General features: G+C 43.2%; 2 protein-coding genes across 9 annotated transcripts in view; one reads left to right on the top strand and one right to left on the bottom strand.

Annotated features, from left to right (window-relative positions):
* GPR176 (G protein-coupled receptor 176) overlaps positions 1-16932 on the bottom strand; it is a 126060-nt gene extending 109128 nt beyond the window's left edge. The window contains exon 1 of the mRNA XM_003266714.4: positions 15888-16932. Coding sequence (XP_003266762.1) covers positions 15888-16206 — 319 coding nt within the window. The 5' untranslated portion in view covers positions 16207-16932. The remainder of the gene's footprint in view (positions 1-15887) is intronic.
* Positions 16933-17062: 130 nt separating this feature from the next.
* Positions 17063-21912, top strand: LOC101177767. 8 transcript variants are annotated; one of them, XM_030814337.1, is made up of 4 exons: positions 17063-17528; positions 18826-18871; positions 21307-21417; positions 21602-21912. In XM_030814337.1, exons 1-4 carry the CDS (start codon positions 17481-17483, stop codon positions 21667-21669), a joined length of 273 nt encoding a protein of 90 aa, XP_030670197.1. In that variant the 5' UTR covers positions 17063-17480; the 3' UTR covers positions 21670-21912. The 8 variants fall into 8 exon arrangements, 5 of the variants coding, with proteins under 5 accessions (XP_030670197.1, XP_030670194.1, XP_030670196.1 ...); XM_030814334.1 differs by having other exon boundaries at positions 17063-17585; XM_030814336.1 differs by having other exon boundaries at positions 17063-17585; positions 18826-18876.
* Positions 21913-22216: the final 304 nt, after the last annotated feature.

The raw sequence follows: 22216 nt of genomic DNA, 5'->3' as shown, positions 1-22216 counted from the left end.
GGTTGCTCTGGTTCACACGCTTATGATAGTCGGAAACAGAAAATTCTACCAAGGCATCAAGATATAATAGATATAAAGTAAGACATCAGATCAAGATGTAAATGTTTCACAGGTGTAGTCAAGAGGTATAAGACTCAAACCTTCACCAACCTGGAGGATATAATGGAATAGAGAGCTGTGGGTGCACTGTGAGTCCTACTTACCCAGGAAGGAAGGGTGGGGGTGCTCATCAAAGCCCTCAGGCCTGGTTAGAGGTTTTCAACAGGCCCATGCAGACATCTGATTTGTGTCCCCTGCAATTGGGGTTCACCGTGAATTTGTGATTGTTTTCTGTTTGAGAAACCTGAAGAGCAAGAGATGGGCTGATAAGCTGCTCAAAGAAGAGGCTACAGTGGGCAGCCTGCACTCCCCGAACTTATGGGGGCAAAGAATGCATGTGTCCTGTATAATGGGTATAGGCCAAGGTGTGAGAGCAATGGCATGGGGTCACGTCAGGGCTTGTCCAAGAGAGTCATCTGCACAGGCAAACAGGCTTCAACAGAGAGGAGCTGGAAGTCCAGCAGCATTTGCGGGGAGCAAGGACAGAATATGAGAGGGCATCATCACCATCAAGGAACCAGGCAACAGCCCAGAGTATGAAGCCACTCACAACACCATCAGCATTGTGTAAGCCTATTCCTGCCCCTCCTACAACTCCCTCCTCCAGCCCCTACAACCACCAACCCCAGCCCAGCTGCAATCTTGGAGAGCCAAGCAAACTTGGCCAGAAGCTCAGAATGGAGGAGGAAGCAGACTAGACTCCTGTGTTCAACTTCAGGCTTCTCCCAGGCACCAGGCCTGCACTAGGGATTTTGTGGAGGAGAGAATTCTTTATTTTAAATCAAGGTTGGTGGTTTGCCTCTTTTATCAGCGGACAGCAAATATTATGTACTAAATTGAGAGTGTTTTGTGACTTAAGAATAACCAGAAAAGTTATAGGGTTGTCATGCTTTCATTCAAAAAGGTCATACAGACTGGGTGCAGTGGTTCACGCCTGTAATCCCAGCACTTTGGGAGGCTAAGGCAGGAGGAGCACTTGAACCTTGGAGTTTGAGACTAGCTTAGGCAATATAGTGAGACCTTGTCTCTACAAAAAAAAAAGCTTTAAAAATTAGCTGATGTGGTGGCACACAACAGTGGGAGGATTGCTTGAGCACAAGAAGTTGAGGCTACAGTGAGCCAAGATCATGCCACTGCACTCCAGCCTGGGTGACAGTAAGACCCTGTCTCAAAAAAAATAAAGTCATATAAATGGAATTGAAATAAAAAGGAATGAACTGTTGATAAACACAACAATTTGGATTAATCTCCCAAGAATTATACTGCATGAAAAAAGACCAATCCCAAAAGGTTACATACCACAGTATTCCATTTCTATAACGTTCTTGAATTGGCAAAATTATGGAAATGTAGAACGTGTTAGTGGTTGCCAAGGGTGAAGGAGGGGATTGGGTAGGAGGGAAATGGGTGTGGCCATAACAATGCAACAGTTGGAATCCTTGTGGTGATGGAAATTTCGAGGGCAATATCCTGGTTGTTGTGTTATACCCACCTTTCACACAAACTACACACACACAGGCACTGTTTGTTGCAAGATGCTACCACTGGGGGAAACTGGGTAAAGGATACAGGCATCTCTCTGTATTTATTATTCCTTATAACTGTATGTGAATCTACAATTATCACAAAGTAAAAAGTTCAATTTTTAAAAAGATGCTGAAGGTTCTGTGTACACAAATGGAAGCGACAGTGATGACCAGCCTTTATTAAACTATATACATTCTATCAGCAGAAGATGCTTTGTCAGCAGAAGATGCTTTGTCTGACTTATTTGTAAAACCTACTGCATTTAGTTGTGCAAAAAGCATGGTTTTCAACCTAATTTTTGCAGGCTTCCTTGGCTGCAGTCAGAATATTCTATTGTTTTCAGCCCTTTTTCCACAACCCCACTCCTACTACTAAGCCTTCCAGATAAATGGGTAGAAGGGGTGGTCCCCTAACAGTTGACAGAAACTCAAGGATGCCATTCTGATCCTACACACCTAGTAGCCATGTGTGTCAGCACAGGCAGCCAAATGTCATGTATAGCTCCCTGATGATAACACTGCCTCTCGACCACTCTTCCATAGGAAGGGTCATGTCCCCAGGCTGCTTTTGGCCATACTTTTGACCTGTCTAAGACCCAAAGGCTCCAAAAGCTATAAGGACATCCCACACACATTATGCTGCCTGGTTTAAAATGCTGCCTGTCTTATGTCATAGGCTCATTCTTATTTAAATCAGGCAAAACCTTCTGCCCCTGTGGATTTCCTATCAAGACACCTGTTGTCCCTCCAGATATCTGGCTTTTGTAAGCACCACTTTAGTTCACTGGGCATGGCCATGTGTGTTTGAATCCTGGCTATGGATGAAATTCATGTTTATTTTCACAAGGCCCCTAAGTCTCATGCAAATCAAAATAGTGATTAATTAATCATCCTATTTAACTGTCCCCAAGCATTTCATTCAATCAATCACTATGTATTGAGCACCAACTATGCACCAGGCACTGTTCTAAATGTTGGGGACACAGCAGTGCATGAAATAAAGTCCCAGTTCTCAAGGTGCTGCATTCTAATGGAGCAGGGGAGAACACTACACAAACAAGATAATTTCTGGAGTTATAACTGCTACAGAAGGAATAAACAGAGTGATGGGATAGAAGTGATTGGGGAAGACCCGTTAGAGGTGACATTTGAGTTGCAATTTAAAGGATGGGTACAAGCCAGCCATGAGAAGCATCTAGGAAAGAACATTCTAAGGCAGAGAGAACAGCAAAGTCAATGGTCTTTGCAAGTATTAAGCTTGATGAGTTAAAGAAATGTAAAAATAGTTTAGAGCCTGTTCAGGATCTCTCTGCTTTGCTCCTCTCTACCTTTCACCTCTTGCTCAGTGCCTTCTGCCTTTGCATTGTCTATTTAACTTGACAATGCCCACGTGATCTAGCCCAGACTCTTATCTGCATTTGGATGTCTGGGCTTTGTGCTAACAAAGCTCCCGCTCTCCCCTTCAAGCCCTGAGCTTGGATCAGCTGAGGACACTCATTTCACCCCCATAGAAGAGTTCTGTTTTGACAATCCTGAGAGCTGGCCACTAGCCATCTAAACCAGAAAACATGGAGCAGCTCATTTTCCCAACCATATACCTGTCATATGTCCAGTATTTCATCCACACCACATAATTGACTATAGCAAGGGCTGTGTTTCCAGAACCCACCCTTAGCCCTCCCGGCCTGCTGACTTCCCCAGAAGCTCTTATAAACATTCAGGAAAACTGAAGCCGGTTTATGACCTAGAGGCTATTGAGTTCATCATCTTCTGGGTGGCTACATCGAACAGTGCCAATATTTCCCTTTTCTAACACAGCCAGATTTTTTTTCTTGCCACTAGGTTTTTATGTTAATTAACTATCAGCAACTATTTATATATAAAAAGCTGTTGATTAAAAATAGATGTTTAGGCCGGGCATGGTGGCATATGCCTGTAAACCCAGCTACTCAGGAGGCTGAGGCAGGAGAATCGCTCAAACCCGGGAGGCGGAGGTTGCAGTGAGCCGAGATCACGCCACTGCACTCCAGCCTAGGTGAAAGAGTGAGACCCTGACTCAAAAACAAAAACAAAACAAAATTTTTAAAAAATAGATGTTTAAATAAGAGAGAAAAAGAATCAGAAGCTGTGTGCTGATTTGGGACAGTTACCCCAGTATTTCCTGGTCCAGTAAAATCTCCCCTGGACCTCTGCCTCTGCACATCCATGAACCTTTGCCAATCCCACAGCTTCCAGCTTTCTTCACATCCCTGGGCTCTTGGAGCCTAAGCATGACTTTCTCCTCCCAACTTCTTCCACTGGCAGGCTTTATGGTCCTCCTCAGTGTCTATGAGCATCTCTTCAGCTGCCAGGCCATCCCTAGCTCCTGCTCAGTTCTCCAGGCTCTGGATTGCAGCTGCTGTTCTTCTGCGCATCTGATTTCCATTGCATCAGGCCCTGCAGGGCTGTGAGAATGTGCTATTAAATGAGTCACTAACCCCCTGAACTTGTTCATGCAAATGTAGGATATGAATCGTACATCTGACTTATCTGCCAACCGTACAAAAATACTGTATGTTATCAGTCAGGATATTTGTGTGACAGAAACCCAACTCAAACGAGTTTAAGCAATAAAGGAGATTTTCTTTTTTTTTTTTTTTCTTTTTCTTGTTCATGTAATTGGAAAACACAAGGGGTAGAATTAGGCTCAGGTCCTCCAGGGATACAAACAATATCATCAGGATTCATTCTCTCCCCCTACTCCCTGTGTCTATATCTCACCCTCACCTCTGCTTCTCTCTCTATTCTCATTCTTTCCTAAGCAGATACTCCTGGCTTCTATAATCCCTGCTTAGCAGCCCCTGTGGAAAAAGATGGCGCCTTTAGCAACATCTCTATATCAAGGACGTTGATTGATTTGATTGATCAAGCTTGGATCCTATGACCATTCCTAGTCTAATCCTCATGGACAAAGAAATAGGATACTGGGATCAGTAAAGCCTGAATCATGTGTTCACCCTTGTATCCCAGGGTGGGAGTGGGGCTATACAGAGTACTGTGAGGGGAAGTCATATTTTAAAAAACCACACAAAGTATAAAGTGGCAGATACTGTAGTCTGGTTCACTCAATATTCCCTCTGTAATCTTTCAACCACCTGCTACCTTCTGCTACAAAGGCTGGAAAGTTTAAAACACCACTTTCCAGACAGGCTTGCAGTGAGGGTGCAGGCTTATGATCCAGGTTCTGCCCAACAGATGTTCCCAAGGAAACTGGACGTGATTAATGTGGGGAGGGGCTGAATGCAGAGCCATCAGATTCTTTCTGTAAGGTCAGGGAGATGATGGATGTCTCTGGTTCTTCTGGACCAGCTGTGTCCTAGGGTTATGTGCCTACTTCCTCACATAATAGTTGGTACATGGCAACAGCTTCATGGTTTCTGCTCGAACAGTGAAATGACTGTACATATTTCTTGACTGCATCCCTGGTTTGTGGCATCTAAGCTTGGTTCCCAGACCCTCTCATAAATTCTAAAAGCAACATAATACTTCGTAATAAATTTCTTTCTTCATACACTGGCTAGTTTGATACAGAAGTAAAACTAATGCCTTGTCCTGCTGCATTATGCAAGTGGGTGCACATTACACCCTACAGCCAGAAGAAAAACAAAACAAAACACTTGCAGCCAGAACCCCTTCCCTCTCCCAAAACAAAGACATACGTTTAAAAAGACTAAGGCCGTCCTATCTAGTTCTGGTTCTCAAAATAAATGAAATCTTAAGCCTTTTCTGTAAGCTACTGTTTTCCAATACAAACAACTTTGTCGTTTCACAAAGTTATTTCTCTTTTAATGCTGATATCTGAAGGGATGATACAATCTTTGAGGTTATAACACTCATGAAATAACTAGCTTTTTTTCACAACCAACATAATAACTGTAAATTTGGTAATCTTGAGGTTTTCTTTTAATTACCTGTTGTATATTTCATTTGGCAAGCTAGTCCTTTTAAAGCCTGAACTCCCTTGCAATCCATCTTCACAAGGAAACATTTTTCTTTAAATGCTTTTATAGCTGTGTCTTCTTTTGACAGGAGGATCTGTTGTCTGCAACTAAGAACACTGATGAATACAGGAAGGGAATGTCACCAGTGGAAGCGCATGTGTTGTGGGAGAGCAATATTGTTAGGAGGAAGGGATGTGCTGAGAAAATAAGAACAGAAAATGCCCCCTACATTGTTTCACAAGGTTATTATGATGACTGAATGAAATAATGTGGTATATGTTGTAAACTATAAATGTGTAAATGTAAGGCTAATGCAATACTCTTGGTTGGGAGTTACCACATTGGAGATAAGTCAAAGGTACCTAATTACACAGGAAGCATCAGTATCAATTGGTAAAAACTTCAGCCAGGCATGGTGGCTCATGCCTGTAATCCCAGCACTTTGGGAGGCCGAGGCTGGTGGATCATCTGAGGTCAGTAGTTTAAGACCAGCCTGACCAACATGGTAAAACCCCATCTCTACTAAAAATACAAAATTAGCTGGGCCTGGTGGGGCTGAGGCAGAAGAATCACTTGAACCTGGGAGGGGGAGGTTGCAGTGAGCCGAGATCATGCCACTGTACTCCAGCCTGGGCAACAAGAGCAAACTGCATCTCAAAAAGAAAAAAAAAAAAAAAAAAAAAAACCAACTTCATGATCACAGGCAAGCAACAGGCAGAAACAACAGGACAAAGACAGGAAGAAGTTTATGCTGTACACCAAATTCAGCACAGTGACTAGCTCTGGAATAGACAAGATAGAAAAGGTTGAGGAGAGGAATAGGGGAGATTCAACTGTACCTGCAACATTATATTTTTATAAAACAGCCGGGCTCAGTGGCTCACACCTGTATTCCCAGCACTTTGGGAGGCCAAGGCAGATGGATCACCTAAGGTGAGTAGTTCGGGACCAGCCTGGCCAACATGGTGAAACTCCATCTCTACTAAAAATACAAAAATTAGCCAGGCATGGTGGCATGCACCTGTAATACCAGCTACTCAGGAGACTGAGGCAGGAGAATCATTTCAATCCAGGAGGTGGAGGTTGCAGTTAGTCAAGGTTGTACCACTGCACTCCATTCTGAGCAAGAGTGAGACTCTGTATCAAAAAAATAAAATAAATAAAATAAAATAATATAATATAGGAAAGAAACATGACAAAATGTTAACATTTGCTATTTCTGAGTGGTAGATTTATAATAATTTGTTATTTTTTTCTGTATTTTTTAAACTCTGCAAAAGAAAAAAAGTGAGTAAACCAGAGAGACTGGACAGGTTTCATGCTTTGCCCCTAACTCTGTAATTTTGCCCCTAAGGAGGAACTTTAATCAGAAAAAAATATAAAAAACAAAAAATAAATAAATGATTCCAAAACTAATAATAAACCATTGTTACAAACTTATTTAGTGCCAACATACCTAAACACTTGTGGCTTAATCTGAAAGTTTTTCAGTATCTCATTTATGGTGAAGCAAGTTTTCAGTACAGGCCAGAAAGAACTGTTTCCTATATGATTCTTCTGAATGAAATGTGGCCACTGATCAAAATATCGCTCAGGTCAGCTTGAAGGCATTTCTCTGGAAATTGCTTGCAAATGCAAAAACAAAAGAAAACAATAGTAACAACAACAAATTTCCTCCCCGAGCAGGGGCATTCAAAAGTTTTCAGTAAGAGAAGCCATGAAGAAATGTCTCCATATGTGCTGCAGGGGGAGAATGCTTTCTAAAAAAACTGATACAGTGATAACTGAGAGGGTTCAGGGCTACATGCTTAGCTTATTGAGTTTTGGTCATGCCTTACAGTATGTTAAGGGAGGTTTTATTTATACTTAGTTTCCTTTTGTCAATAATCCCTAGCTTCATGATACAATTTTAGTAGAATCAAACTTAAAAGATCCATCCAACCCATTTCTCTCTCTTACCTCTCAAATATATGAAATGTTCAAATCATCCTTTATGCTTAAGATAACTTCTTTAAAAAAAAAAGTACCTTCAAAGATCACTATTTTAAAATACTTTAATACACTAACATCTGCTAACATCTGCATTTAACATGATTTATTTAGCCACCATGAAGAAACAGAATACAGATACTGCTAACTTTGGAAAAGAGAGGACAAGTCAGCAACTCAGAAGAAGGTCACTGGGCATCCAAAATGAACAAGAAAATGAGGTTTATGAGAAGAGATGCAATAAAAACTGAAAATGAGAGTTGATTTTTTTAAGATAAAGTTTTCTTATTTTTTAGTTTTGCCTAGGGTAAATCCTTACTACAAAATTTTGCCTAGAGCCACTCCTACCTTCCAGGCTAGGCAAAAATGCCTCTATGTTTTTGTGCTATATGACTAACAACAATCTTCCACCCAGCTAATGTGGAAACTCTCTGACAATAAAACTTTTCATGGCTAGGTGAAGTGGCTCACACCTGTAATCCCAGCACTTTGGGAGGCTGAGGTGGGTGGATCACTTGAGCCCAGGAATTCCAGACCAGCCTGAGGACCATGGTGAAACCCCATCTCTACCAAGAAAAAAAAAAATTAGCCAGGTGTGGTAGTGTGTGCCTGTAGTCCCAGCTACTTGGAGGCCGAGGTAGAAGGATCACCTGAGCCTGAGAAGTTGAGGCTGCAATGAGCCGTGATCGTACCACTTCACTCCAGCCTGGGTGACAGAGTGAAACCCTGTCTCAAAAAAAAAAAAAAAAAAAAAAAAAGAAAAGAAAAGGAAAGGAAAAAAACAACCTTTCATAACAGTTCTCAGTCACTACACAATCTAAATGGCTTATTTAGATTTAGATTAAGTGACATATGCAGAAATTGTTTGGCAAACTCCAGGGACAAGAGACTTTGAGACTTGGACACCCCAGAGGAAAACATAGCTATGTTTCTTTGTTCCCATTTTGAGACAAATTTCCTCCTAGTCTACAAAATGTCACCAAATAAAACAAAAGTATATTCATTACAGAACCAGGGACATTTGGAGCTGTCTGGCAGTTCCGAAAAAGAATAGATTTACCATATGATATAGCAATTTCACTCCTAGGTATATACTCAAGAGAAATGAAAACATATGTCCACATAAAAATTTGTACGTAAATATTCAGAGCAGCATTATTCATAATTGCCAAAAAGTAGAAACAACCCAAATGTCTATCAAACGAATGGATAAACAAAATGTAATATATCCATACAATGGAATATTATTCAGCAATAAAAAATAAAGTGCTAATATATGCTAAAACATGGATGAATCCTGAAAATATTATGAAAATATTATAAGTGAAAAAAGCCAGTCACAAAAGACCACATATTGTGTGACAGATCTATGGAACAGGTAAATTTATAGAAAGTAGGGCCAGGCCTGGTGGCTAACACCTATAATCCCAGCACTTTGGGAAGCTGAGGTTGACGGATTGCTTGAGTCCAGGAGTTTGAGACCAGCCTGGGCAAGGCAAAACTCCATCTCTACAAAAAATACAAAAATTAGTTGGGCATGGTGGCACATGCTTGTAGTCCCATCTATTCAGAGGGCTGAGGCTGCAGAATCACTTGAGCCCGGGAAGTGGAGGTTGCAGTGAACTGAAATTGCACCACTGTACTCCAGCCTGGGAGACAGAATAAGACCCTGTCTCAAAAAAAAAAGAAAGAAAGAAAGAAACTAAATGAGTGGTGATTGCCTGGGGCTCAAGGTACTGAGGGGAAAAAGGCAGTGCTACTACCGAAGGATACATGGTTTCTTTATGGGATGATAAAAATCTTCTGGAATTCAATAGTAGTAGTGGTTGCACTACTTTGTGAATATGCTAAAAAACCATTGAGTTGGCCAGGTGTGGTGGCTCACGCCTGTAATCCCAGCACTTTGGGAGGCCAAGGCAGGCAGATCACGAGGTCAGGATATCAAGACCATCCTGGCTAACACGGTGAAATCCTGTCTCTACTAAAAATACAAAACATTAGCCGGGCATGGTGGCGGGTGCCTCTAGTCCCAGCTGCTCGGGAGGCTGAGGCAGGAGAATGGCGTGAACCCAGGAGGCAGAGCTTACAGTGAGGTGAGATAGCGTCACTGCACTCCAGCCTGGGTAACAGAGTGAGACTCGATCTCAAAAAACAAACAAGCAAACAAACAAACAAAACCACTGAGTTGTACTCTTTAATTGGATGGATTCTATATTGTATGAATTTTATCTCAATAAAGCTCTTTTTTTTTTTTTTTTTTTGAGACGGAGTCTTGCTCTGTCGCCCGGGCTGGAGTGCAGTGGCGCAATCTCGGCTCACTGCAAGCTCCGCCTCCCGGGTTCACGCCATTCTCCTGCCTCAGCCTCTCCGAGTAGCTGGAACTACAGGCGCCCGCCACCACGCCCGGCTAATTTTCTGTATTTTTTTAGTAGAGACGGGGTTTCACCGTGGTCTGATCTCCTGACCTCGTGATCCACCCGCCTCGGCCTCCCAAAGTGCTGGGATTACAAGCGTGAGCCAACACGCCCGGCCTAATAAAGCTTTTTTTAAATTTTCACCAGAGAATTTAATTTCCAGGAGGTATTCTATCATACAGACATCATATAGAAATAAAAGACAATGTGAGGCAATTTGATTCAATACATTAAGCTAGTAACTATTGATCCCACCATCTCCTGCCTCCTTATGCATCAATTCAGGATATCTTATTCTTTTTTTTTTTTTTTTTTTTTTTTTTGAGGAGTCTCACTCTGTCACTCAGGCTGGAGTACAGTGGCATGATCTCTGCTCACTGCAACCTCTGCCTCCTGGGTTCAAGCCATTCTCCTGCTTCAGCCTCCTGAATAGCTGAGATTATAGGCATCTACCACCATGCCCGGCTAATTTTTGTATTTTTTACTAGAGACAGCGTTTCACCATGCTGGCCAGGCTGGTCTCAAACACCTCAAGTGATCAGCCCGCCTTGGCCTCCCAAAGTGCTGGGATTACAGGCGTGAGCCACCACACCTGGCCCAGGATACCTTATTCTTAATGTAGTCTGCTAGGTTTTTAGGCAAACAAAAGACAGAAGCTCCACGTGGAAGTAAGGCTGTTGATATCATATTATTATTGGCTGTAAGTATTGTTAACTAAAAATGATCCTGAGTAATTATAAATTATAAGTGCAAACTAGTATTATAGTATTAACACATCTTCTATCAAACATTTAACTAAGGAACTCCAAGAATTATCCAGCTATTATCTGGTTAATTTCAAACAATATCAAAAGCACAAGTATACTTCTCTATCAAACAAGTACCATGAACCTTGCTGGTACCCCATATGATTTTGCTCAAAGACTATAAGCAAGCATGAGCAAAACTAGTGTCTATCCAACAGATCTGCTAAACAGATTTAACAAGTCGATTTCCCACCTTTCCCTTCAAATGAATACTTCAATAACCACCTCATGGAATCAAGCCACAGGCAAGTTGGATCTTTACTTGGGGTCATCAATTTCACATGCTCACTATAGACCATTCATAAGTGTATTAGTCTGCTCCAGCTGCTATAACAAAATACCAAAAGCTGGGTGGCTTTAAAAATAGACATTTCTTTCAGTTCTAGAGGTTATGAAGTCTGAGATCAGAGTGCCAACGTGGTCGGATTCTGGGGAGGGCCCTCTTCCTGGTTTGCAAACAGCTGCCTTCTGCCATATCCTCACATGGTGCAAAGAAAGAGAGGGCAAGCTCTCTAGTTCCTTCTTATAATGTTACTAATCCCATCTTGAGAACTCTATCCTCATGACCTCATCTAAACCTAATTATTTCCCAAAGGTACTACCTCCTAATAACATGACATTGGGGTTTAGGGCTTCAACATATGAATTTGAAGGGGAATATAAACATTAAGTCTATAAAGGAAAGGGAATATAGCTTAAGAATAAGAACCATACATTTTGCGGTCCAGCCAGACAAAGGAAAGCTGATTTCTCTATTTAAAAAATGTTAAAAATCAGCCGAGCGCAGTGGCTCACTCCTGTAATCCCAGAACTTTGGGAGGGTGAGGCGGATGGATCATCTGAGGTCAGGAGCTCAAGACCATCCTGGCCAACTTGGTGAAACCCCGTCTCTACTAAAAATACAAAAAAAATTAGCTGGGCGTGGTGGCAGGCACCTGTAATCCCAGCTACTTGGGAGGCTGAGGCAGGGGGAATTGCTTGAACCCAGGAGGCAGAGGTTGCAGTGAGCCGAGATTGTGCCACTGCACGCCAGCCTGAGCAACAGAGCGAGGCGCCATCTCAAAAAAAAAAAATTAAAAAATAAATTGCAATGTAGGATACATACTTGTGGGTTATTGCCCACCACGTTAATTTTCTTTAAATAAAAGCAAATTCATTTATAAAAATCTCTTATACCTCTGATGATGATTGGCACAGATGACAGGAAACCTGTGTAGGAGGAGCTCAGAGGTAATAGGCTAGATCATAGCCACCTACCTTTCTCAAGTCAAAGCACCAGAGAGGAGCCCAGTTCTCTTGGTACTTAGATTGTGAAACCAAGGAGAAGCGGAAAAAGAGAAAGATCAACTCTGAGGAGTTCAATCCACCGTTTCCAGTTCAATTGGAAACGGTGATTCCAGATCTTTTGGAGTCTTTGATTTCACACTCTTGACTACTAAAAGTGATTGGTGCCATTGAAGAGGAATCTAAGTTATTTTACTCTATTTCAGTATCTACAACATACCTAAAGATATGCCAAGACGTTGTATGAAGAAGGCTGAGAAACACTAGTTTACGCAAACCCCCCAAATACATATTATTTGAATAATATTATGTACAAGCCTTGTGTTCATTTTCAACACAGCAAATAATGTTTCTTCTGGTTGGAATATTACAGTTATTCCAAGTTCTTAGGGATTTTTCCTAATACAAGACACTAAAATAGTTTTCAAAAAGAGGTACGAGACACCAGTAGTACAAATGAATTATTTTCACATAATAATGGGCCTCTGGAAATCCCAATAAAAAGAAGTCTATTTAGGGAATATAAGAAGTATATTTAAATTTGTTTCAAGAGAAAAAAATAAAGAAAAACTGATTTGTCTATGTTTGGGGGCAGAAGAAATAAGTAAACTAAAGTAAGTTACTTAATCAGTTATTTTTTCCAGGTACTATTCCATCCTCCCACAATTTACTTTTCAATCATACAGATTCCTTTTCTTTTATTCCTAATCTATGATTTTTCTCTATTTGGAGGCTTTATGAAATGTGCTTCCCAAGTTTTCTTGCCTTGCCTCTGACTGCACATGGCTTTGAAACTTAAGCTCTGAGCCTCAACAGACATTATCAGAATTCTAATGTACACAGATGTGTTTGAATGGGACAAGTCCTTAGAAAACAATGAATCGAGAATACCAGTAAGTAGGCAGGGCACCGTGGCTCATGCCTGTAATCCCAGCACTTTGGGAGGCTGCGGTGGGTTGATCACCTGAGGTCAGGAGTTGGAGACCAGCCTGACCAACATGGTGAAACCCCATCGCTACTAAAAATACAAAAGCTTCGCCACACGTGGTGGCAGGCACCTGTAATCCCAGCTACTCAGGAGGCTGAGGCAGGATAATCACTTGAAGCCGGGAGGCGGAGGTTACAGTGAGCCGAGCTGAGATCCTGCCATTGCACTCCAGCCTGGGCAACAAGAGCGAAACTCTGTCTCAAAAACAAAAACAAAAACAAAAACAAAAAACAATAAATAACAAGTATACAGGGCAATGTTGTGATTGAACTTTTTTGTTTGTTTGTTTGGAGACTCCACTCTGTTACCCAGGCTGGAGTGCAGTGGTGAAATCTCGGCTCACTGCAACCTCCATCTCCCCGGTTCTAGCGATTCTCCTGCCTCAGCCGCCCAAGTGGCTGGGATTACAGGTGCATGCCACCGCACGCGGCTAATTTTTGTACTTTTGATACAGTCGGGATTTCATCATGTTGGCCAGGCTGGTCTCAAACTCCTGATCTCAAGTGATCTGCCCACCTCAGCCTCCCAAAGTGTTGGGATTACAGGTGTGAGCCACCACACCAGGCCCAGCTGAACTTTTAAGGAAACCAGACATACTGTCCATATTTATGGGTTTTTTCCTGCATATAAAAAGGAGCAAATTGAATTCTCTTTTAGGAGGGTCCATGTAACGTGGAAGGGGTAATAGAAGACTCCCAGCTGGGAGCGGTGGCTCAGCCTGTAATCCCAGCACTTTGGGAGGCCAAGGCAGGTGGATCGCGAGGTCAGGAGTTCAAGACTAGCCTGGCCAACATGGTGAAACCCCGTCTCTACTAAAAATACAAAAATTACCAGGCATGGTGGTGGGCGCCTGTAATCCCAGCTACTCAGGGGGCTGAGGCAGGAGAATCACTTGAACCCAGGAGGCAGAGGTTGCAGTCAGCAGAGATCATGCCATTGCACTCCAGCCTGGGCAACAAGAATGAAACTCTGTCTAAAAAAAAAAAAAAAAACTCCTTAGCTCGTCAGGCACCAAAGATCAAGAGGAAATCAGTTTGTCCTTTGGAGACATCTACTAAAGAAGGTTTTGCATGTCACTCACAAGTGCTATATGGAGAAAAGCTGAAATAAGGACAGATTTATCTAGCAATTCCTGAATCCAATGCAAGCTACAAAAATGGAAAGGACATGGACAACAGAAGTAACATTCATTAAATGTTTACTATTTGCTATGTCTTTTACATACAAGTCCTATCTTATATTTCAATAGTACTCAAATTTTTAGACTGAAACCATGAGAAAATTTCTCAGGAGAATTTCTCCTCCCAACACCACCTTTCTCCAGAGTTAAAGTTATCCGTGGGGGAGGGAAAAAAATATATATATATGTATGTATGAATGTATGTATACGTATATTGGGGGAAAACCTGCAGAAATAAAAATACAGTCACTTCTACTACCTCTCCAATAACCCACACTTTAAATGTGACAATACTCAGAATTTAACTCCCAATAACCTACAATGCATCATGAATACCTAAAGTATTTTGAACATAGGCTTTTGCTTTGCTAATGTGCATTTAACATCCCAGTCATAAAAACACATCTTAAAACACACACACACACACACACACACACACACACACCCCTAGATATAGCAATACTAATATCTACTCCTGAAAATATCCTCGTGACAAAAAAATGGAAGAGAAATACTATGATAGAGTAGAATGGAATGATGACAATTAGAGAAAGTATGAAGGGAAATTCCAAACATTTGAAATTCTTCTAAAAATAGTCTATTAAATGTCAGTTATCTTGGTTTCCATAGAAATTCACAAGTGTCTACAAAAAGTAACCTATTCCTACTTTGAAACTTTACGACTGTTCTTGCCAATAACATCACATCCTTCTAAACGCCACATCGGGGACACAGGAAAGGAAGCCACATATATCCAAGTGGTATGCAGTATGTTCAACAGACCTTAATAGAAATGAATATTGCTTGTATCATTTAACGATTGAAGAGGAGCAATAAAGATTATTATCATTTAAGAGTAGTGAGAAGAACAGGTAATTCTCACACTAGTAGGCTAATATTTTACTAGCCACTCATTTCAATTCGTTGATCTTTTCTTCCCTGAACAAGTATACCTAAATCTGGGATGTGTGTGTGTGTGTGTGTTTTATCCTACCTTTATTCTGTACCTTAAACAACACATAGATGGTGAAGTAGAGTGGGTCTTGTTTTGTTTTTTTGAAATCATCTACAGGCGACATATAGTTTAACTTCACAGGGTTGTCTACCAGCAGGTCGGTGTTCCGAAGAAGCACGCAGTAAAACATGCACAAAATAAGGGTCTCTCAAAATAATTGTATATATTATTATTTCGATATATATATATGGAAAGATGGGATCGCAAAACATCTTTAACAGAATGGGTAACATTCCGTTCAATCATCAGTAACAAATTCCCACAGAATCTTTATTCCTCGCTATTTGTAAACAAGAGCTGAAGCCAGCCGGGCACCCAGGAGCGTTCCGCCAGGGCCATCTGAGGAGGGGGACCCCCGCCTGGATCCCACTCCATCCTCGGGCCACGAGAAAGCTCTATTTGAACTCTTCTGCTCCCGCTTGGGGGCTGGAGTCCACCGTCCCTGCTTAACTACACTGCAGCTACCCGGGATCCTTAAGCTTCCTTCAACTCTCTGCACTTTGCCAGGCACCCGAAACCCACGGCGGCTGGGTGGCCCTGCTCCTGGCTCTCCGAGCCTGTACCCTCGGGGAGGCCCGGGCCGGAGGCGCCCAGCGGGAGGCTTACCGAGCAGCGAGCCTATGAAGATGACGACCTGCACGGTGGTGGTGAACTGGCGGTACAGCTGCGCTTCGCCGAACTCCCCGAGCGCGCTGCGGTTCACACCCGCAGCCTCGGCGCCGGACGCGTTGTGCGGCTTGCTGGCATTTGGAGAGATCCAGCTCCCGTTATGTCCCATGGCGAGGCTGGGACTCCGGCTCCGCGCGCCGCCCGCCTCGGAGCCCCGCGCGGAGCCTCTCCTCCTCCGGGTGAGGAGGGACGCGCGGGCGCCTGGCGGAGTCCTGGAGAAGCCGGGGCAGCCGACGGGCCCCTCACGTCTCCACATCGCCAACCCCGGCGCCCGGGAGGCGGGGAGGGAGGGAGGCGCGGCTGCGCCCCATGCCCACTCCCTCCTGGATCCCAGTCAGCAGCCACAAGAAGGCGGCACGGTCAGAGCCCGCCGAGCGTCGTCCGTCCCTCCTCCAGGGTGGTCAGCGTGGCCCAGCCCACTCGACAGGAATGGAAACACAGAAGGAGGCATTCGATGGTCAAGGAGGGCGCTCTCCGCTCCCACTGCCTCCTTCAACCGCGGGTCCTCCGCCCCCCGAAGGGTTAGGACATCCCTCTCCAGTCCCCTCAGGCTGACGCACTCGACCCCTCTCCTTAGCGGGAGGAGAACGTTTGGCCGAAGCTATTTTTCAGTCCTGTTGGCTTCGAGGCTGGATGGCGATGTGAAGCCAACGAAATGCCCACGCCGAGTGGCCGGAGCCACGAGGGGACCCCCGAGTGCCCGACAGCGCCCATGTCTTGGGTGGAAAGCCCTGAGTGTCCCCAGCAGCCTGGCCCTGCGCCCGGCCGCCTGCCAAGACGCCCGTGCTGGGTTCTGCTTCCCAGCCCCTCATTGGGGGCTCCGACCTCCTGCTTCAGCACCGGCGGCGGGGACCCCGTTCCGCAGCGCCTTTTTGCCTCTGCATGGCTGGGCGCCCCCTTTCCTAGCCCCCCTCGGTCCCTCGGCCGCTAGTACAGAGCTTGACAGCCGGGCGGGGACGGGGGATGAGGGACGACGCCCCCAGTGGGGTAGTGGCACCGTCTGCGCGGCCGCCGGACTCGGTGCGCGCCTGGGGCAGCCGGGGGCGCGCGGCTGGCGAGGATGGTCACGTGGCACGCGCGGCCCCGCCCCTCGCGCCCAGGCTGCCGCGGGGAGGGCGCCATCTTGGCCCCGCAGAGCGTGACTGTCTCGGCTGGAAGCGTGGGAGGCTGGAGGATCCGTGACTGGCTGTCGTGGACATGCTCGCTACACCTCCCGGGGGTTCGCTTCGTTTACTATTAACTGTCGTTACTCCTCTGTATCTCGTCAGCAGGGGCTGCCTGCGGTGTTAGAATTACACGTCCCTGCCACCTGGTCAGGGAGCCCAGTCTCCCGGCCCCTCAGTCAGTCCTTGGACGTAGCTGGAGCATTTAAGAAAAATGAAATATAGTAACTCAGTGCATGGTTTCCTGGGCCTTTTTATTGAGTATCATTTCTAACATGTACACAATATAACCCAGGCCTAGTGGATTCCGGGACAGAAAATGTTGGAAGCTGGGATAGTCAAGTAAACAAGAAGAAATGGTAAAGAGATGCCAAGTGGGAGAGGAAACTGTACGGATGCAGAGAGAGGATCTGGGGTAAAGAGGAAAAAGATGCGTGGTCGACTTTATGGAAACTCCTTTCTTTTTACTAAGGTACATGGTAGAAGACTTTGACATGTTGATTATGGGACTGGGACCAAGGACAATAACTCAAGAATTGATTAAAACTACAGTTATTCCTTGGTTGCCCCAAGGATGATCCTGGTACAATGTGGCTATTTCCTTTTCACTGGTAATCCTTATTTACTCTTGAAAGGGTAAAAATCCGTGTCTTGTACATATTTGGAGTTTCACAATACCTTCACATAGTAATCTGTGAGAATTATTTTAAACATTTTGGAGACCAAAAAGGGGAGAGAGAAAGAGACGGAAAATTATTAATTACACTAATTGTATTTTACCCCCAAGAACGCCATTACCAGCGGTTAACATTAGTTCCAGGGGTCCAAACATAGTTTTCAAGATAAAACCCCTTACACTATAATCATTAGAAACCAAAAATTATAATAATTCACCAACATCCAGCATACTCCTTTAGGAAGGGTTGAAGAATGTGTGCAAATAGAGTTGTTTGATAACAGTTTTAAAAATATCCCTTTACCCACCTTCACCCTCCATCCCGAATTCAAAACTAGTAACAGTTGGGATAAAGGTATAGAAAAGAATCAGTTTTGCAGGTGTAAAGAATGGAGAAAGCAAGAAACCGCCCTCATGTTTTCATTCTGAAAAGATATCACTAAATTCTCTACAACCCCTCAATTGGTGTTAGGGTATATGATCAGTAGAATCAAGAAATAACCCAATCAGCTGAGATCACCATGATTCTCAGACTTGAGGAAGGATTGTCTCTCAAAAATGAAGGGCTAAGGACAGGAATAGAGTGGCACAATTCTTAATAGTTGTGTGCTGTATGAGTTTTTTTAAGGATGAGTCAAAAGATCTTAAGATTTGTGATGTAAAAGATTGGACACGATTTAAATATGTATTAAATGTCTATAGTAGTGTTTTTTACAACTGTCTGATCATCTACCAGTGCACAACAAACTATAACAAATTTAGTGGCTTAGAGCATAACTCCAGAAGTGTAGCTCAGCGTTGCTGCCTGGGTCTGGGATCTGAAGGCTTGTTCACTCGTATGTCTGGCAGTTGATGTTGGCTGTTGACTAGGAACTCAGCTGGAATGTCTATATGTGGCCTCTCCATGTGGCTGTTTGGCTTCCTCACAGCCTGGCAGCTATGCTCCAAAAGTGAGCATCCCAAGAGAGACAAGAGTCCCAAGAGGACAAGGCAGAAGCTGCACTGACGTTTTTTTTTTCTCTCTCTCTCTTTTTAGGTTAGCCAAGTGAAGCAGTGGGAGTGGAGAAGGAACAAAGAAATCTGTAAAGTAGTTGTGATCAATTAGTTGTAAACACCACTACACTCAGACTCAGACCAGCTTGCATTGACTTTTATGACCTAATCTCACAGGTTGTACAGCGTCACTTCCACTGTACTCTACTTGTTGACGCAGCTACAAAAACACCACATTTAAGTAAAGGGGACACTAATTGGGAGGAGTGTTAGTCACATTATAAGAATAGCATGTGGAATGAGCAATAGTAGAGATATTATTGCAGTCATTTAAGGAAAATATAATCTCCCATAATATTAATATCTATTTTCCTTTTGTAAAAAAAAAAATGTACCATTTCAGGCTGAGCATGTTGGCTCACGCCTGTAATCATAGCATTTTGGGAGGCTGAGGCCGGTGGATTCCCTGAGGTCAGGAATTCAAGACCAGCCTGGCCAACATGGCGAAACCTTGTCTCTGCTAAAAATACAAAAATTAGCCGGGTGTGGTGGCAGTCACCTATAATCCTAGCTACTCGGAAGGCTGAGGCAGGAGAATCACTTGAACCCAGGGGCGGAGGTTGCAGTGAGCTGATACCACCACTGCACTCCAGCCTGGGCAACAGAGTGAAACTCCGTCTCAAAAAAACAAAACAAAACAAAAACTAAAATGTACCATTTCAGATTTTTTTTCTGAAATTAAACCTGAAAAGGTCAAAAAACACATAAATTACAGTCCATTTCAATTACTTACCATGTACAGGTATTTTCTAAGTCTATAGAAGTTCAGACTACAGTAGTTCAAAATACCTTATACAGGGCAGCTTATAAAAAACAGAAGTTTATTTCTCATAGTTCTGAAGGCTGGGAAGTCTGGGTTCAAGTTTCTGGCAGATTCAGTGCCTGTTGAGGGACTGCTTTTTAGTTCACAGATAGTGTCTTCTAGCTGTCTCCTCATGTGGTAGAAGGGTGCCTTTTTTATTAGTACCCCTAGTTTTATTTATTTTATTTTATTTTTTAGAGACAGGGGTTTTACTGTGTTGCCCAGGCTAGCCTCAAACTCCTGGGCTTGAGCGATCCTCCACCTCAGCCTTCCAAGTAGTTGGGACTACAGGCACACGTTAAAACACCTGGTTCCTATTAGTGCTTCTTTTATAAAGGCACTAATCTCATCTATGGCACCAGAGCCCTCATGACCTAATTATCTCCCAAAGATCCCATCCCCTAACACCATCATATTGGTGATGAGGTTTCAATACATGAATTTGGGGGGCTGGGGACACAAACAATCAGACCACAGTAGCTGTTACGTTGATATGAGCCGGTAAGTGTTAACACCTGGCAGCAATCAGCTACACAGCCATAGGTGAAGGCAGGTGATTAGAATTACCAGCCAACACATTTATGTGCTAGCTAATTTTTATTCAAAACTTTCTGAAGCTACATTCAAAGCAGTTAATGGGAAATGGAGTAAAAAAATAGGCAACTTCTCACTCTAGATAATGCTGTTAAAAGTAATTTTTCCTCCCAGTCCTCTCCTGTAATGAATAGTATAAGAAGGTATCCTCCCAACGTAGAGGCACCTTGTGTTTCCAAAGTTTTAATTAGTTGTCATGATAATTTTATGTGTCAACTTGACTGGGTTAAGGGATGCCCAAATAGGTAGTAAAACATTATTTCTGGGTGTATCTGTGAAGGTGTTTCTGGATAAGATTAACATTTGAATGGGTAGACTGAGTAGAGCAGACTGTCCTCTCCCTTGTGGGTGGCCCTTATCCAAATGGTTGAAGGCCAAAATAGAACAAAAAAGCTGAGTAGAGAGGATTCCCTCTGCCTGACTACCTTCGAACTGGGACGGTGGCTGTTTCCTGCCTTTGGACTTGAACTGAAACATCAGCTCTTTCTGAGTCTTGAGCCTCCTGGCTTTTGAACTGAAACAATAGTAATGGCTCTCCTGGTTCTCAGGCATTTGGACTTGGACTAGAACTACACCATCAGTTCTCCTGGGTCTCCAGCTTGCCAATCTCCAGTTTGCCAACTGCAGATCTTGGGACTTGTCAGCCTCCATAACTCTATGAACCAATTTTTTGTAATAAATCTCTTTCTATATGCCTATTTATTCTATTGGTTCTGTTTCTCTGGAGAACCCTAATGCCATAGGTAATTTTTTTTAAAAAAAAAACTCTTTCCTTCTCTGTTTTTCTCTTACACTTTTGTGGTGTAGTGATAGGCCAAATCACATAGGTGCTAATAAATACTTTTCCAACAAGTACTTAACCTTGTTTAGGTGATAATCACTTGTCTTACCTTTGTGTTCAGAAGAATTCCCAATTCCAACTTTCTTAGATATTTGTTGAAGAGCAGGAGGAGGGTTGGGTGGGGGGAAGAAGAGATGGAATAGGATTTAGGATCATTGCAAAGACCGAGGTAGTTGGGGAACATAAAGGTTTTATGTTGCCTTTCTTCTTCCTCCTTATCATTGAAGGTCTCCTCCTCCCTCCTGCTCCCCATCACACACCCTCACGTGCCCCCATGTGGCCTCTTACTAAACAGGGAAAGAAGAGAAGAGCTGGAGAAATGGAAGCATTTTGTATTGGTAAGCCCAAGCAGCAGCATGCTGAGAAAAGAGGAGTTTTTATGGCCCCTGGCTACCCATCTGGAATAAGCAGTTCTATTTCCAAATGGCTATTTCTATGCCAATGTAAAAAGACATAGTTAATGCAGATTATTGTGTAGACATTACTAATATTCAACAATATCTCATTTTCCTCTTCTTCCAGGCATACTGAAGACTATATTTCTCAGCTGCCTTTGCAGGTGGGCAGGGTCATGTGACTATTATGACTAATAAAATGTGAGCAAAAGTGACGAGTCACTTGTGGGCTGAGGCAGTGAAAAGTTGTTTGTGATTCTCAAATCTCTTCTGTTCTGCCATTGCAATTGTGGAAGGAGCTTTATGTTAAAATGGAAGAGCCAAAAGATTGAAGTAGTCTGTCTCAGTCACCATATGGGAGGGCAAATGCCCTGGAGAACCACCCAGACACACAACAAGTTTGTATGAATAAGAAATAAAACTTTGTTGTATAAGTAATCATGATTTTTGGAGTTGCTTATTATCACAGCATAACCCAGCCTATCCTGGCAGACATTGTTATGAAAATTGGGGCCTGCATATTTAAGAGAGCACAGATTGTATTTCTGGGGAAATGGAAGGTTTTAAGTCAGGATTTTAAAAATATTCTGTATTTATTAGTAGTGGCAAAAAGGATATCCTAGGTCCTTGTAAAATGAAAGTGGTAGCTGATAATAGAGCCTCTGGGTGTCTTTGAATTAAACTATTGGGCTTTTCACGTCAAAAAAGGCATATTGGTCTCTGATACACTTAGTTGTTGAAA

This window comes from Nomascus leucogenys, chromosome 6 (assembly GCF_006542625.1).
Source record: "Nomascus leucogenys isolate Asia chromosome 6, Asia_NLE_v1, whole genome shotgun sequence".
Lineage (NCBI taxonomy): Eukaryota > Metazoa > Chordata > Mammalia > Primates > Hylobatidae > Nomascus > Nomascus leucogenys.
The sequence above is the reverse complement of the archived record's forward strand: the minus strand, read 5'-3'. Positions and strand labels throughout refer to the sequence as shown.

What these genes read in the sequence shown, in the direction of transcription:
- LOC101177767 (XM_030814334.1), top strand. Translation starts at nt 17,481, where the DNA reads ATGCCAAGTGGGAGAGGAAACTGTACGGATGCAGAGAGAGGATCTGGG. An exon ending in ACTCCTTTCTTTTTACTAAG is followed by an intron (nt 17,586 to 18,825) that starts GTACATGGTAGA and finishes CTCTCTTTTTAG; the next exon opens with GTTAGCCAAGTGAAGCAGTG. An exon ending in GAGAAGGAACAAAGAAATCT is followed by an intron (nt 18,872 to 21,306) that starts GTAAAGTAGTTG and finishes TTATCATTGAAG; the next exon opens with GTCTCCTCCTCCCTCCTGCT.